General features: G+C 40.2%; 1 protein-coding gene across 3 annotated transcripts in view; it reads left to right on the plus strand.

Annotated features, from left to right (window-relative positions):
* Window positions 1-16,854, plus strand: part of dock1 (dedicator of cytokinesis 1) — a 260,399-nt gene that overhangs the window by 218,811 nt on the left and 24,734 nt on the right. For all 3 annotated transcript variants that reach the window (XM_084740732.1, XM_084740731.1, XM_084740733.1), the window contains exons 41-46: window positions 2,358-2,499; window positions 2,849-2,930; window positions 6,157-6,241; window positions 8,740-8,826; window positions 11,184-11,360; window positions 13,165-13,248. In XM_084740732.1, the coding sequence (XP_084596858.1) occupies window positions 2,358-2,499; window positions 2,849-2,930; window positions 6,157-6,241; window positions 8,740-8,826; window positions 11,184-11,360; window positions 13,165-13,248 (657 nt within the window). The remainder of the gene's footprint in view (window positions 1-2,357; window positions 2,500-2,848; window positions 2,931-6,156; window positions 6,242-8,739; window positions 8,827-11,183; window positions 11,361-13,164; window positions 13,249-16,854) is intronic.

Here is a 16,854-nt window from a genome sequence, read left to right on the forward strand (position 1 = left end):
CCAGCCAAGAAAGAAAAGACCATTTTAGCATAAATTATTATCTCACTGACAACGATTTTCTCTGCCAGAGCTAGCCATTGTAGGTTTGAGGGTAATGAAAATGAGAATTGTGACATTGAGATTACTGTATACACGACCAGAATGCTCAAAAACATAATGGGAATACGCTGTCTTCTTATGAATAGGTATACAATATGCAGTGATGGGAAAAGATTAGCTGTCCGCCTCAGTCAGATTGGGATGATTTGGAGAAAATATAGGAAGCAAATCTCACAGTTGTTCACCACCTGAAAATTGCAGCTGTGTTTTGTCAGGCAGGTTTAGCAGAGTCTCCTGCGGTTGAAAGGGATGGCTCCTGAAATCAATGTGCTCTTGTCAACTTATCTGTCAAAGCAAATTTGGAAATGGCCACAGGCATATTTCATGACTGCAGTTCCTTTAATTAATTGGGGAATTGAGATGTGTGCCGTGCATGAGAGGAGGGCTTGCTGTGTGTGAGCTGCTGTGCAGTGATGGTGTATGAAAGGAAGGAGGGTATCTAATAATTGCAAGGCTATTCTCCCCAAGTAAGATCCTGACTTTCAAACTGTGTTTATAGTCTAATGTCCATGTTAAGTTAATGAATGGAGCTGGTAATTCGTAGTTAGCTCTCAATAAGGGCGAACTGATTGTTTCCAGGGGAAATTTAGGGGTCTGTCTTCTGCTCCGCAAAGTAACTAATGCAGCTGTCACTTTCATGCTCAGTGTCCATGTTGTGTAGGTAGCAAATTTACCAAACATACTTGCGCCCGTCTGCGGTTGTGATTACCACCATGGACCAACAAAAACTCTGTCTAATATGTCAATGACACAGTATTTTTCTGTTAATTAAAGGGCAAATCATTCAGATAGTAAGATTTGCCTCCATAGGTGGGTTCACAGCGTGCATACACTCTGCTTTTAAGACACTGCAGTTAACAACATTCTGTTTAATAGCAGACGGGTTGCAAGTGAGTGAAATAGGCTAAAGCACCTCCTCATGTAGAGAGGTGCTGTGCACATTTATGCAACTTCACCAACTGTTAAAATTCAACAGGATCTCAGTATCTAATGTTATTTAATGTCATGGTCTTGTACACATCCTAAAAAAATATTTACTCTGTCTTCTCTGGAAAGTTTCCTCTCTCCTGTCTGTTTGTAACTACAGTTTTTAGTTTAACGATGTTTGGATCAGCGGCATTACCGCACACATGATGACATTTAAAATGACCGAAAGCAGCCTAAAAATGTTTTTCTAAATCACGTCGAGCAGCACAAACTTTCCAGCGTTTTTTAACGATTTACTCTAATGATTAAAGAGGCTGCTTTCAGTAATTAACGTAACGTTTTCATGTGTGTTGTCACAAGTCATGCTGCTGTGCCTTGTGCATAAATGTGCACAGGGAGACACTTTTTTTAATTTTATCCACCTACAACCCATCCGCTATCAATCAGCCCAACCTGTGAATTAACCGCAGGCCCTGCATCAGTACCAATGTGTCATTTCAGCATCACTCTTTGCTTCTCCAACTTGCCGAATCAGTTTTGGTAAATAGCAATGTGCCACAGGCAGGCACACCTGCTTCTTCAAGGGAATGGGTCATGGCGCTCTGGTTGGTTTAATGCATGTTACACCCAAAACACACCTATGATTAATTAAGAGGCTAAATTCAACCCCTTTGTGCCCAGATCATGCACTGTTGAATAACAAAGTACAGTTGGACACACCTTAAATGCACTTTGCATCTGTAGATAGTCTATATATGGCCCAAAACCATTAAGATATAGTAGTAAGACGTTAGTAAGATGTCTGAACCACTACAGTGGTTTGAAGGCAACTTCATCAATAGCAGCAGCAGCTGTCTGTGAACAGCCCCCCCAGCAAAGTGGTGGTAGTCTTTTGCAGTCTATCAGTTGGCTAAAATGGAAGTCCTCCCCCAAAGCAAACCCACCCTGAACTCAGCTGGGATTGACTAATCACTGAATCTGTGCCAGGAACTTTCTGTCACCCTCATTTCTAAGTATTTAATATGGAGATTATGATAATGTATTTTAACCCAGTCACAGCACCAAGCCAAGTAGATTTACAAATCATGTAACTTTCTCTTAATATTACAATTTTGTCTTTGTCCCACATATGTCCTTACAGTCAGCACTGAATGTATTTTAGCTACTGGATCTAATCTTCTTGTGAAATGGTCCGTGGTCTATGAAATGATGCTTTCAATATGTGTACCTTATGTGCACATAATATGTGCAGATTACCGCCTGCTTTCATGATCGAGTGCGTCTCTCCTCGTGTGCATGTCCAAGGTCTCACTGCTCTCTTTGTCTCACAGAACAAAATGTTCATCTACCGTGGGAAGGAGTACGAGCGCAGGGAGGATTTCGAAGCACGTCTTCTCACGCAGTTCCCCAACGCAGAGAAGATGAAGACGACCACGCCGCCCAGCGAGGACACAAAGTGTTCCTCTGGACAGTGTATCCTTATTTTTAACAGTGTACTGAAAGATGCTTTTCAATTTTTGCTCTTTAGTTTTTGTTTTGAATGATTGTTCAAATTCCATCAAGTTGTTTTTCATCATTTTTTTTTTTTTTGGTGTAGCCGCCTTGTTAAGTGCTGCCAGTCCACAAAATGAAAGAAAATGTTTTATCCACAGAGAGAGAGAGATATTTGGCTTATAAGATTGTATTTTACAATTTGATTTCATGCTATGCTGATTAACAAAAATACTTAACTATAACCAGCTCCCAGTTAATTGTATTTCATTCACTTTCAGTTCAGTTCAGTTCAGCAGTTTCATTTATTTCCTTGATGTTTCTGCTAAAGACATCCAGTGTTTCACAGTGAAACCCATCCTCGACCTGCCTGCCAAGTTCCAGAACAAGCCCGTCTCTGAACAAATAGTGAGGTAAGCAGGATATCCTTGCTTCACACACACTCATTTCTTTACAATTACAGAGTGTGTTATTCAAAGTCACGCAGCATGCATTTCAATCCAGCAAACCCAATTTACTTTCCCCAGTCACTCAAAAACAATTTAGAGAGCTTGTGATGACATGCAAAAGTGCGTGAGCGTTTTTAGGCGCGTGGTGCGTTGAAGACCGCAGCGGTGGAGGTGATTAAATCTTGATGTAAATGTGTGTCTGTGCAGAACAAACAGCGGTTGACCTTCTTGTTGTTCTCGTGGATATTAACTCGCACCAGCCATCTGCTATTAGTCACTGTGCCAAGTACAACATTGTTTCTCTGACATCATTAATACCTTTGTGTCGTGCACCAGGGCCACAGCAAACAGAGGGGGGCCCCTACGCTCCCACTTGTTTGCCCATTCTGTACGCCAGCCATCACCCCACTGCATCACTCAGCTGTGTAAATTCACTTTGATATGCCACCCACCGCATCAATGGACATAATTAAAAGAAGACATTTACTTGGAAAACCTTTAGGCAAATATACCTGCGCACTGATCTTTATCGCAAGCCTGCACCGTTGGTCACATCCCTCTGCAGAAGCCTGTTTGCTTGTTTGCAAACTGTGTCTGATTGGAATATGTAACTCTGTTAATAGCCTAGATTAGACAGCCATGTTTAGAGAGGGATAGAGGACGGTTCCACACCAACTGTCTGTCCGTCTCTCGCTCTCTGCCAAATCTGTTGCCTCTGTTTCTTTCTCCCGGGTTCTCTCTCTGTCTCCATCTCTCATTTATTCTCTCATTCAGTGCAAAAGATCAACGGTGCATAGCAATGAGACTGAGCTGTTTGAGCCAAAGGGGTCACAAGCAGCAGGCGGAGCACACACCCCTCTTCTGACCTTGCTTTGTCCAGACCATGCTACTGCATCATCTCCAGCCCGCCAGCTAATGGCATGTAAAAAGCTTAATTGGGGTAGCGCAGCTGATTTAAAGCTGCTTTATTAATCTGTTTATTAGATCAGAGGCTCAGAGGCTCAGTTTTTTAGGTTAATGCCCCGCTTTCTCTGCTCATTTGGGAATGGGCCTCATCAGGTTCATTAAATCGTGTGTTTCCCTTTGTGAGTAAATCTGATTGCTGGTATAATATAAATGGCTTGGCGTACCGGTATGACCTGAGCCTAATGTCTCTGCGCAGTTTGAGTGTCACAAAAGGTGTAGGATGTTCATTAGCAAAACATTAACAGTCTTTTATGGGGGCTACATGATCAGTGGGAATTTCTGTGGTGCTCGCTTCTCAACGCTAGAAAACCTGGGCTATTTGAATGTGTTGCAGACTCACAAAAGACAAAAAGAGTAAGAGAGGGTGGCCTGGTAACCCATGTACTGAGGCTGTGAGTCCTCCGCAGTGGCCGTGGGTTCAACACCTGCATGCAGCACATTGCTGCACACAGTCCCCCCTGTACTCATTTCAGCTGTCTTATCCATAATGGCATAAAAAGTTGCCAAACATATATATTTGGAGAGAGAGAAAAGTGCTTATGTGGATGAGTGCAGGAAAGTGAGTGTGCGAATATGGACAGAAATGTTGACATGATATGAATGAATTAATGAATTAATTGAGGCCTGTTACTCTGTGTGGTTTAAAACTGCAGACTAGAGTCTCTGTTAACAGTAACAGCTGGATCCATCTTATATGTGCTGATTTTCTCTATGAAACATCTGTATTTCCATTTGCTGTTGGAAGCCCATTTCCACCAATGTGATGAAAATCAGGAGCTTGTGTCTCAAAATAATGTTTTATTATCATTATTCTGAGATAACTCATTATTTTGAAATATTAATTAATTATTTTGACACAGTATCTACAAATAGTCTATATAGTATATAAAATAAAATCATCCTTAACCCTTGAATTAAATTCATTATTTCCGTGGACTTACAGTCATTGTTTTCTTTGGTGATCTTGCCCCTAAAATTAGTTTTGTACAGTGTTAAATTGACTTGCTCACTCCGTGGTAACGCAGGTGACCTCATTGAAATATAAGGATGTTTTTTCTTTTTCTCCCTAGTGAATTGCATTTTTGAGGGGCTAAACGTGCTCAAAAACACGTGAAATTTGGCACAAAATTCAGTTGTGGTGAAAATTTACACCTGACATAGGTTTCAGCAGTGGGCATGGCAGAATGGCTCAACCACACCACTAAAATACGGGCCTCTTGACATCTTTTCACCAAGATGCACCAAAATCAGATGTGTAAAACAGGTCCATTAACAAGTTCATGACTGCTACATGCCCCGATGCACAGGAATGTGTAAGGGCCCCGATCATTACTGCTTGCAGCTTTCATTCATTTTTCATGTTGCACACATTGGTAGGTAACATAGTTAACAAGCCAATTGTGCGTTCGTTATGAATAGTGTGTGTGATTTGGTGATTGCACTGGGAGTGTTTTTGGCAACAGACAGGACTTTGTTCTATCCTAGGGCCGGCCTTGATCCCTTAGTTGAAACAATTCAAAAGTTGTAGCAACTCATCTGTACACCCTTATTGCTGCTGCTACAAACATGAAAGGGCACTGGTTTTGGAACTGCACTGCTTCCTTTCATATTTTATTCATAATTGTTTGCTAATAAAGTCAAAGCATGCTCTTCTGACCATATGGCATTGTTTTAGGGATGGGAAACGCAATATGTTGAATGAGCATAATAGATCTGTGTTCGTTTCCCCTGGAGAGGGTGAAATGATTTCTGCCGGCAAAGAGAGACAGACAGAAAGAGGGAAAAAGAGCAAGTAATGCGTCTGTGTGTGGGAGAGCATGTATGTGCCCAGACAGCTGCTCCCACAGCCTCTACGTAACACCGTCATTTTTCTAGTGTGAAAAGTCTATTAACCTGATTTGGCAAAGTTCATCCCTGCTAGTCATGTGCCTGTGTCATGTATGCTGCAGCTTCTCTACGTGTCTGACATGCCGGACTCCCTTCGGGGGGCCGCCGGTGACGAATGTGACCTAAAAATGAATTAATTCACCATGTAGATGAGGCTGTGCCTTCGGCAGCCAGTCAGGCCCAACATGCTAAATGCCACAGTTCCTGGCAGAGGCAAGCCTGGAGGGGGCCTGTCCTGTGTTTGACCCGAAGCAAAGCAATCAACCTTTGAATCAAGCTGTAGATTGCCCCTAACAGTTTTAATTTACTCAGGTGCTGATTTCTTTTCCCTCCCCAGCTTCTACACAGTAAATGAAGTCCATAAATTCCAGTATTCCAAGCCAGTGAGGAAGGGAGAGAAGGATCCCGACAACGAGTTTGCGGTAATTGCTGTTTTTGTTTGTTTGTTTGTTTGTTTGTTTGTTTTTTTCTAATCACTCACTTTGACTTAGCTTGCCAATTTTATTTTAATGTTTTATGTATCATTTGTTCATCATGAAGGTAATTTTTATGCTCTTATGAATGAAAAACTAATTAAGCCATTTTTAACTTCTAAATATAACATGGCTACTTGGTATTGAACTATGATTTAGACTAATTTAGCTCAATGTTTAGATTAATCGATTAGATGTTAACTCTACAGTTATTTCTTTTAATCATTTTTGTAAATATCCAATCTGATTTCAGCTTTTCAAATCTGAATATTTAATGGCTTCTTTATTCCTCTCTGACAGTAAATTGAATGTCTTTGGGTTTTGGAAAAAGATTGACAGACATCCACCACTTTTGTTTGCCACAGTCGCTGAATTTGAATCATTCGTAGTTGGAGTGATAATAGTCCTGTGTGTTTATATTTATGTGTTTTAGTTTTGACAAATGATGCCTAGAATAGGTGAATATATATTACAAAACAACAATTACTTTATCTCTAAAAGTTTCCTTGTTTGTCTCTTACTCACGCCAAGTCACAGATAAACGATAGATACCAACAGATATTGTGTGTATACACATATGACTCTAGAAACAAGTGACTCAACTCCACTAACTGGGCAAACAAATTGTACTTTCGCCAGATAATGTACTGAGAAGGGCAAATTACAATAGGCAGGATAATGATCGAATTGTTTGTCGGGTGCTCAGACGCAGCAAACGGTATAAGACTAAAAAGGGCTTTTCATTTTTGTCTGTTTTGATCAAGTTTCTGCTTGTTTGTCTCAGCGTCGCAGCCGCTATTTTGTAATTTATTATGGGATGCCGCTGGATTATTCTTCAAGGTTTATGCTCCGCAGTTCTTCAGCAGAGTAAATCAATAGCAGAGCAGAACTCTCATTTACATAGGCAGAAGATTTTACACCAACAACGAGGGATACAGAGGATTTAGTTTTTATTTTCAAGGTGCCAACAAGAACATCCAGACTAAATAAAATTGTTGACAGTGATCCAGATCTGGTTGCCTAGTGAAACTGTTACTGTCAAGCCCTGTTTTTTAGTTCATCTATTGAATTATGTTTTGTGCACACTTAATATCCAGGTTGCAAGTGACAAGGGCAAGAAATTAAACCCGTTCACAATTTCCTCTCTCTGTTTACCATCACTTCAGCTGAGCAGGATGATGTATTTAACTCATCTCAGACTTACTCTATTATGTGACAGACTGATTTCTCTCTCCGTCCTGACAGGGAGCTGATGGATACCTATTGCTTGACATGTTGTATCTGTCAGACCTATTTAACATGTCAATATACACACATCTTCGTAATTTTCCATCCCTCCAGCGTAAGCAACAAATACACTCTAAAGCTGATGTATTGCAGGAGATTCCATCTTATCTGGGCTGTCTGTGAGCAGCACACCTCCTTCCCACCAGCCCACCTTCAGTGGGCTTTGATTGAGCAACCTTTACATCATCTTACTCCCACTGACGCAGTGACAGCCTTAGACTGGGTTACTCCTAAAAAGATTAATATAATCTAAGATTAGTTCTTATCAGAGATTTAAAATTAAGCAGAGCTCCGTAGCACAATTAAAAACTAATCTCAGTTTATTAAATCCAAGTTAAGTGATTGAAAACAAAATTAAATAGAGTTTAATCAATATGGAGATGCTGGCTTAGGATACTCAAATCAAGATTATTAAAATTTGAATTTGAGTGCTGTTGGAACCTGGTAATTATAAGAGAGGGGAGAAAACAACTTAACCTTAACAAAATGTTGCACTGTTTGCTAGCTAACTAAAAAAAAAAAACAAAAAAAAAAACATTACATTGTTTGCTAGCTAACTTAAAAGTAAACAAAATATTACTTTGTCTGCTAGCTAGCTAAAAAGCTGCTAGCTAGGTAAATAATCAGTTAGCCTACTCAAAATGGCTCAGTAGATAAGCTCTAATTTCTGTCCCACTTGTTGGTCAAATTATTAACTGAGGAGAAATAAACTTAAGATAAAACTCAGATGGGTTAAGTCTCCATCTCAACTTTCTTTGAGGGACTTGATTTTTCTCAGTCCATCTCAAAAAAGCAGCCATTTTAAAAGTTAAATCTCCTGAAGTGTAAGTTTAAAGTTAATACTAGATTGCAGTTTAATTTTTAAATAAAGTTTAAAATTTAGTTTTTTTTTTTATTTTGGTACAACAGATTACATTTAATCTAGGTTTAGAGTAAAAACAGAACCAAGTTTTTTTAAGTTTGGTGCAACATAATTTAAAGTCAAACCATGATTTAATCAGGCTTACAAAATAATCCTTGTTGGTACAACCCAGACTAAGAGCTTGGTTCACTGTGAGTTGGCACGAAAACAGCAGCGAATCCATGTGTGTACAGTTCCTCGTAATATCAGTTGATTTCCTTTTTCAGATTTTTTGAATTATTTCCATTTTTCTCAACAGAACATGTGGATTGAGAGGACCACGTACACGACAGCCTACAAGCTTCCTGGCATCCTGCGCTGGTTTGAAGTCAAGTCGGTCTCCACAGTGAGTATGAAGGGCCTGTGTGCCAGGCAGTCCTCCTAATCAGATGAGGATCTGCAGCCTTGCTCAGAGGCAATCGATATGATTTGTCCACTTAAGCTGTATAGACAGCCGCGCGGACGCGGGCGTGCCACTCCCTAGACTAACGACAGGGCACGTTCTCTCTCTCTGCCAGAGGGCCCACATCGATTTCACCAAGCACTCCTTATAGCCTGTTTCCACTGAAAATAGCTACACAGCACAAACACGACCAGAGGAGAGCTCAGAACTCCCTCACTGTTGATTTTTCCTGTAATAGAATTACCTGGATTGCTGTATTGAAACCCCGTTTATCAGAGGCTGGTGTGACTGCGACAAACTGACTTTAGTGTTTACTGTAGGGCTTGAGTTCATTTCCCCTCCATCCCACTGAAGCAGAATTAAAATGTTAGTATTTTAGCTCTGTCGTTTTGACAAATTAAAATGCTGGTCCGTTGTCCCCATTTCGGGCTTGGGTGTTTTCTATTGGAAAAGGGAGAGTGGAGGAATGACTACTGTCATATGAGCAAGGTTTGCAGGGTTACTTTAAAAATGTATTCCCAAACAATTACTAATTACCTGTTAAAAATGTTGTCAGGAACCTAATCCAGGTATCACAATATTAAAGTAGTGTAACTTTACTTACCATTACTTTGGGATTACTTCAATACCAAACTGTGAAACTGTTTAGCCTAATATGTTGCATGTTGGTTGTTAAGTTTACTAATTGTTTGTTCCTTCGTTATGTGCAAATGCATCTTTATATTAACAGCAGTAATCAACCTTTTCACTGCAGCCACTTTGACATGAAAAAGGATGGTAAACACTAATGTTACCAGTGGTACTAAGCTCTTAATACCTTAGTTAGTGTCATCTTTAAATTAGATGTCCAGTCCTTGAATGATGGCAGCATTTTCACAGCTGTACTGTGATGTTGTTCCACTTTTTTGAAAAAAAAAAAATATATATATATACACAAAATAATGGTGAAATTTCATGATAATGAATTAGCAACTTAGCTAAGAGTGGTGTCCTGAACGTTTTTGTTAATTTGATAGAATACAGCTACCTTTTTTTTGTATCCTAATTATGTAACTGTTATTCACCAAGTCTGATTATAAGTTGGAGCACAAGAGCAGTTTACAGTATCACATATAGCCAAAACACCCGTCTCCTCCTTTTAATTTGTCATTAGTTTGTCCCAAAACAAATGCACTACTTAGCGTAATTAGGCTGGGTAAGTATTCCACAATCAATTACTCTTTATTTGTTGCTTTGATTAGCTACTTTCATGTCTGTGCTGGTGAAAGCTTTAGGAAGGGGCACTTCTCCCGCTCTCCTCAGATGTTCGGTGTTCACCACAGTCTGCTCACTTTCAGTTCATGGCTGTAAAAATAGCACCACATGACATCTATACAGCCAGGCAGCTTGGGCGTTTAGCTCGCCAAAATGGTCCTTCTGGTCGCTACATCCCGAGCACAGTCATTTCACTACAAAGATTTGATCCCGCACAGAACTCCCAAGTCCGTGCAGTGAAGTGTTATTCTCCATTGTCACACTAATTCAAAGCAGAGGCCTGTTCCTTCAGGCTGGGTTGGAACATACTGTCAGGAGCAGCTTGCCCTCCAGATGAGCCGGGGAGAGGCCAGGTCCCCGAGGTCAGACTCTCTATTTAAAGCTTAATGACTGGGCTGAGATTCACCCAGCTAAAGCCATCCATCTGACAATGCTTTTTACCAAGCTGGCCTGAGACGTACCGGCACAGATTGGAGATTTGTCTCCCTGGCACAACATCTTTATTTTTTTTGGCCGGGGGTCTAAATCTGACATTTACTCAACAATCCACTCGTGTTTCCTCTAAATTCTTACTAGCAAGCCGGGAGGAGGAGGTGATATTTTTTCATCCAAAGTAATGAGATTGCCCACACGTGGAGTTACACGGGCTGAGTTGTAATTTGCTTTCACGCAGTAGTGGAATTAATGACAGCATTTCCAAGTATTTTATTCATCTTTTCTGGGGATTGCCAATCATATTTTGTTGACACGGGAATTGAAATTCCCCTACACCAACGTGCTATCCATCTTCATTTGACAGTTGCAGGTTCACGTATGGGCGCAGTGAAAAATGATCCATTGCTTCTCCATCCTACGTGATTTATGTGTCTAGTTAAGGGTTCCTAAGCCCTTCTTCTAATAAGCCATCCCTAGTCAGTGAATGCAAAATGTTTCCGCTTGATTGTTAGGATCACAGAGACAGTAGTGATGTATGTGTGTGTACTACTGAAACAGGTGAATAAGTGCTGAGAATAGCTGATGACATTTCCACTTGCTGTGCTGCACAGGAGGAGATCAGTCCACTGGAGAACGCCATGGAAACGATGCAGCTGACCAATGAGAAGATCAGCAGCATGGTGCAGAGGCATCTCAACGACCCCAACCTTCCCATCAATCCCCTTTCCATGCTGCTGAATGGGATTGTGGACCCAGCTGTCATGGGCGGTTTCGCAAACTATGAGAAGGTAGAAGACATGAAAAAATTCTGCGCTCACTCAATCTTATATTGTCTCATGATGTTTGCCCTCAAGTTCACATCTGTATTTTTAACTTCACTCTGCTTAAATAGAAGCCTTAAAGGCATTTAATTTAGAGGTGCCCGTATTTCCATTTTATACTCTTTTATACACGACATGAGAGGTTAATAACATACTTTTTACCCCACTGCATTTATCTGATAGTTGTAGTTACTAGTTACTTTTCAAAATAAGAGCCTATGGCTGACAACTGTAGGGATACACCTTAAGCACATTTCGACAGTGTTTGCGTAATTACTCTCACTTCCAGAAGGGGGACACAAAAGTTTCGCACTGCAGGTTTAACTATAATTTGGATGATGAGGAGTTATACTACTCTGTACCTGTATTTATACAATATTATAAAGTATTTCCCTCCACTTCCTCTACCACTGCTTAAAAGAATAGCTTGACATTGTGGGAAGTTTTTTTTTTTTTATGTTCAAGATGAGAAAGTCGATACCGCTCTCATGTCTGTTCACTAAACATGAAAGTTAAGCCAGGAAAAGCTTAGCTTAGCATAAAGACAGGAAGCAGGGAGAAACAGCTACCCTGCCTCTCTCCTAATGTAACAAAATCCACCTGCCAGCGCCTTAAAGGCTCATTACACCTCTTGCATAATGTATGTTCCCAGACTGTTGTCGTCACAACTTGTTTGCCAGGCAATCAGCAGAGACTTCAGGAAGTCACCGCACCCGTCCAAGAAATAGTCCAGCTCATAACCCCCCGTAATGCACAACTTAAGGTTTCTACACTCAAGTTGATGTAAGAGTTAAACAAATGGAACAGAATACGTTAACTGGTGAGCTTTAGCCGTGCTGACAGACAGATATTCTAACCTCTGGACAGAGCCGGGCAAGCTGTTTCCCCACGTTTCCATTCTTTAAGCTAAGCTAAGCTAACCTCCCGCTGCACCAGCTTAATTTCTAGCATACAGGCATGAGACAGGATCTATTCCTGTGACACAACATCTGCAGTCACATTTTATATTCCTGAAAAAGAAATGCTTACACTGTTATGTTGTTTTTTTTTCCCCACGTTTGATTTCATGCAGTAAAATCTCATCAAAGTCTCATGCATATTTCATTTCCTATAAGATCCCATTCTATCAGCCTTTAATATTTTTATAACCACACTTGTGACTGCTCACGCTCATATTGTTTGCCTCTCACAGGTCATCATAAATCTGGTTTTGTTTGATGTGACCTGGGCCTTTTTTTTCTTTTGAAAGGCCCGACTCAATCTTCCTCATGTCCTGTTTTTCATCACATTTCTGGTGTCCGCACTGGTTTGTGAGCTGCACACTCTATTCACCGTAACACAATAGCAACTCATGTGGCAAAGGAAAGTCTCTTTGGAAACTCAGATGATAAAAGAATGATAGCCTGTTGGTTTCCCAGCATATATCACCACCTGGAATAGATTCATATTGGTCTTGTGAAACGATGCAGTATGAGGCAGAGGAGGAGCGACGTGAATTCTTTGCCCCCGGGTCACTCCTTCATCTCGGTGAAATAGTGCAGGTAGCGGAAGGGAGACGGATGTCTTGACTACATTTTTCTCATCTTAAAAGCCCCTCCCAATGCATTTCACCTTGACTCATCAGTTTTTTCCCTATTTCTCCCTATTTCCCTTTTTTTTTTTTAAATCATAAACTTCTCCACATCTCAGATTGTTCCTTCCACCTTCCTCTGAACTTACTCCTCTCCCTCCCAACATACTTACCCCAGTATCTCTTCTCCCTCTTCTCCAGGCCTTCTTCAATGATAAATACATGCAGGAGCACCCAGAGGACCTTGAGAAGATCGAGAAACTGAAGGACCTAATCGCCTGGCAGGTGAGGCTGACGCTCAGAATGCATATGATCGTGGCAAAGCATCAGTCTGTCTCGTCAAAGATGTCAGGGTTCATGCAGAGTGGCATGATCTGCTTATCCTGGATTACATGCTTGTTTGCTTCAAAAGATAACATTTCATCATATTCTCTGGTATTTTTTTTTCCATGAGTGGCCATAACCTACATGCAGACAAAAATACAGAATATAATTTGATGGTACGGAGGAGCATGAGAGGCGTGATAATGTGAATTCACTTGGCCTTTGAGCCTAATTGAGCTTTCTTGATTTGCATGAATTTGCTTTGGGCTGTTCTCTCATATGTTAGTTACTGTGGTTTAAAGGTAGAATCTACACAATCTACACATTGTTGGTAAATGCACTATTCAGAGTTTTTCTCCTACCCACTTCTCCTCTACTCTGCAGTGAACAAGAGAGAGGGCGAGAGACATAGACTGTGAATCAGGAGAGCAAACCACGGTAGCGATTACAAAAACCTTATTTTCTGATTATATCAAAGCGGTTACATTCAAAAGCGCAAATAAACACGCCCACAATCCCGCACAATGCCAGTTATTGTGTGTGTGTGTGTGAATACAGCTGAAGCGATCCTCAGCCTGCTCCGCCTGTGTGTCTGTGTATATATCTCTTGTTTGCAGCTCTCACAGGTGGAGAGCAGAGGAAAGAGATGGAGAATGCGATAAAACTGAACTGTCGGCCGCTAAATTTTTATAGTTCCAACTTGAAAACCTGTGCACTGCTATTAGCGCACCACCACCAGAAACATTACAAATGCAGCAAAGTGCGACAAAATAAGAAAATACAGGCAAAAGGGTAGAGAATCTCCAGATATGTGCACCACCACACCCCTCTGGTTGGTCATTAGTGATGATGAGAGGTATTGTGTTCATATGAAAAACAGAAAAATGTTGTATATTGTGCCTTTAAATTATTAGAGTTAAAAGAAAAATTTAGCATTTTTCAAATGGATGTCCAGCCAATGCTAAAACAACACCATGCTAGATGTGAGAATAAATTAGATTATTAGACTAGATGAGTATTTTTGTCCATTAACACTTTGTTTTCGCAAAGTAATCACTATAGGCTAGGGTGGTGATACAGGCCAACATGGATGTAGGTGTCAATAGCTTGTGCATGTTGGCACAGCTCAGCAAGCAGGACAGCTTAGATTTGTTCGTCAATATTGCATGCGCTGAGGCATTTATTGCTTCAATTGACCATCAACACTGACTGGAGATCGACATGAAAATTGCCAGATTTTTTTAAGTATTTTGTCAGTGGAACCAGAAATTTGGTTGCCATGCACTAACCGTAAAGGAAGAACCAGGCAGTGTGTTTTGCACACCTGAACATCCTTGATATACACAGTGAAGTGTGTGGATGCTGAAGGATATTCTGTTCTGTATATTCTGGCATTGATATCTGACTTGTTGTCACCTTACTAAAGTGCTGCTGCTGCAGCTGCAAAGGGAAAAAAAAGTCACTCTGAAAGGTTACAGCTGAAAATATAATATCATTTGAAGAACTCGTGAGTGCACTGCCAAGAGTGTCCAATGACGGTAAGTGAAGTGAGCGGTGGGGGAAAGTGTGTTAAAGAGTTCAGTGGAGATAATAGCAAGGGAGAGTGCTGAAGCAAACATTCTGAAGTTAGGGAGGATGCTCCGCTGCATGAAGAGACGGCGAGAGATCAGCACTGGCTGTTTTTGCGAGCTCTGCACCCTCACTGAGCCTGAAGGAAGTGCACACACAGCAGAGGAGAGATGGCACACACGCATTGTTGGAATACATCACAGCATGTGCGGATCTTTAGCTTATTTGTAGCTCATCTTTGATTTATAAACTCCTGGCTATCTTTGCTTTCTAGAGGAATAACAAAAACTTCCCTTTCTGGGTTTTTTTTGTTTTTTTCGAAAGCTGCACTGTAGGTTTTGTTTGCTTCTTTTATCGCTCTCTCTGAACTCTTAAGCTCTGAACCGAGGGTCACTTTAATACTCGGGAAGTCATGGTTTCCTGCCTTATGGTTCACCCAGGATTCGAGCACAGATACAAGAAATTTCTCTGTCTGCTTCCTATCGCTAGTTGTAAGGAAACAGGGAAGTTAATTGAATGTGCAATAGTTCTTCCCTTCTCCGTTGTTGCAAAATAGGTCAACTTTGTGCTCTGCATCTCTGGTGGAACCCGAATCTGAAAAGTTCGGCTCCTTTGTGTTTGTGAAATCTTTTGTCTCTACACGACACAATGAGTCACACAGGAATATGCTTCCATGTCTTATTGGCTTCTTATTTGGTCTCCAAACTTGATGTCATTCTGGTTGCTGCCTGTATTTTTTGCCTTAGAAGTAAGACTGTTTTTTATAATTATGATTTTCCATATTAGTCGTTACTCTAGTTTTTCCACATTCATTTTTTGAAGGCATTCAAATCGTGTGAATGTGGTGAAATGTAGGATATCACTGACTGAAGTAAAAGTTGACAAAGCAGGTGAGGGTAACCTAAAAATAAACGTGTCGCTACTTCATTACTCCTGGAAAGAAGTGGATATCACAAATACATTATGTCTGACAAGGTTGGCGTATGCAGCTAGATTTTTACCTCTAACACTTACCAGTTATTTTTATATCCATCTCAAAGCGAAGGCACTGAACAAAAATGTAAGACGACCTTTTTCTCAAAGCTTTGTGTTCAGATGTTTAAACATTGGTGTGAGATTTCAGCTGGACTAAAATAGTGTTAGAAATCTAAAGCGTATTTCCAACGGTAAAAGAACAAAACATCCCCATGGTAAGTCATAATTCTAAAGTAAAAAGCTAAAAAAAGTATGAGATAAAAAGTAAAATATAAAAAGTCAATATTATGACAAAAAAAATCACAATTCTGAGATAAAGTTGGAAATATGAGCAAAAAAAGATCTTAAAAATTAAAATTAAGAGCTAAAAAGCCATAATAACATTTGAAAAAATCTAAATTGTGAGATTAAGTCATAATTATGAAATTAGAAGTAATAATTGTAAAATAAAAAGTCTAAATTATAAGATAAAGTCAGAGTTGTAAGATACAAAGTTATGATTATGAGATTTTTTTAAAAAAAGGGTCAAAATTTACAGTCAGTTATAAGATGAAAAGGAATAAATATCTGACAAATAGTCATAATTATGAGATTAAAAAATTGAAATTATAAGTTAAAAGATCATGGTCAGGGATTTTTTTTACTGGCAGAAATGGGCATCCATAAAAATCACACTACAATTTTGAAATGATCTTTCACCTTTAATCCGCAGCCCTAATTAGCAGGAGCTCTGTTGTACAACTCAGTCACACTGGAACGATATAAACGAGGTGCACTATCTTGGGAGCTGTGTTGAGTTAAAACTGTCTTTCACATCATGCTAACTCAGCGCTGTCTCTTCCATAAGCACGACTGAAGTTGTTTGGTGCGATCATCACAGCCACATGTCATACAGAAAGCATAAATACCCTATGTCTGCAGAGCCCACGCCAAACAAACACACACGGAAGTTTTAAAGAGATGACTAAGGCAGCAGAGTTGTCGATTTGAAATGGTATCAGCTGTCTCCCTGCCAGAGCCGGC

The sequence above is a fragment of the Lutjanus erythropterus genome, chromosome 17 (genome assembly GCF_056507025.1).
Source record: "Lutjanus erythropterus isolate fLutEry1 chromosome 17, fLutEry1.hap2, whole genome shotgun sequence".
Lineage (NCBI taxonomy): Eukaryota > Metazoa > Chordata > Actinopteri > Lutjaniformes > Lutjanidae > Lutjanus > Lutjanus erythropterus.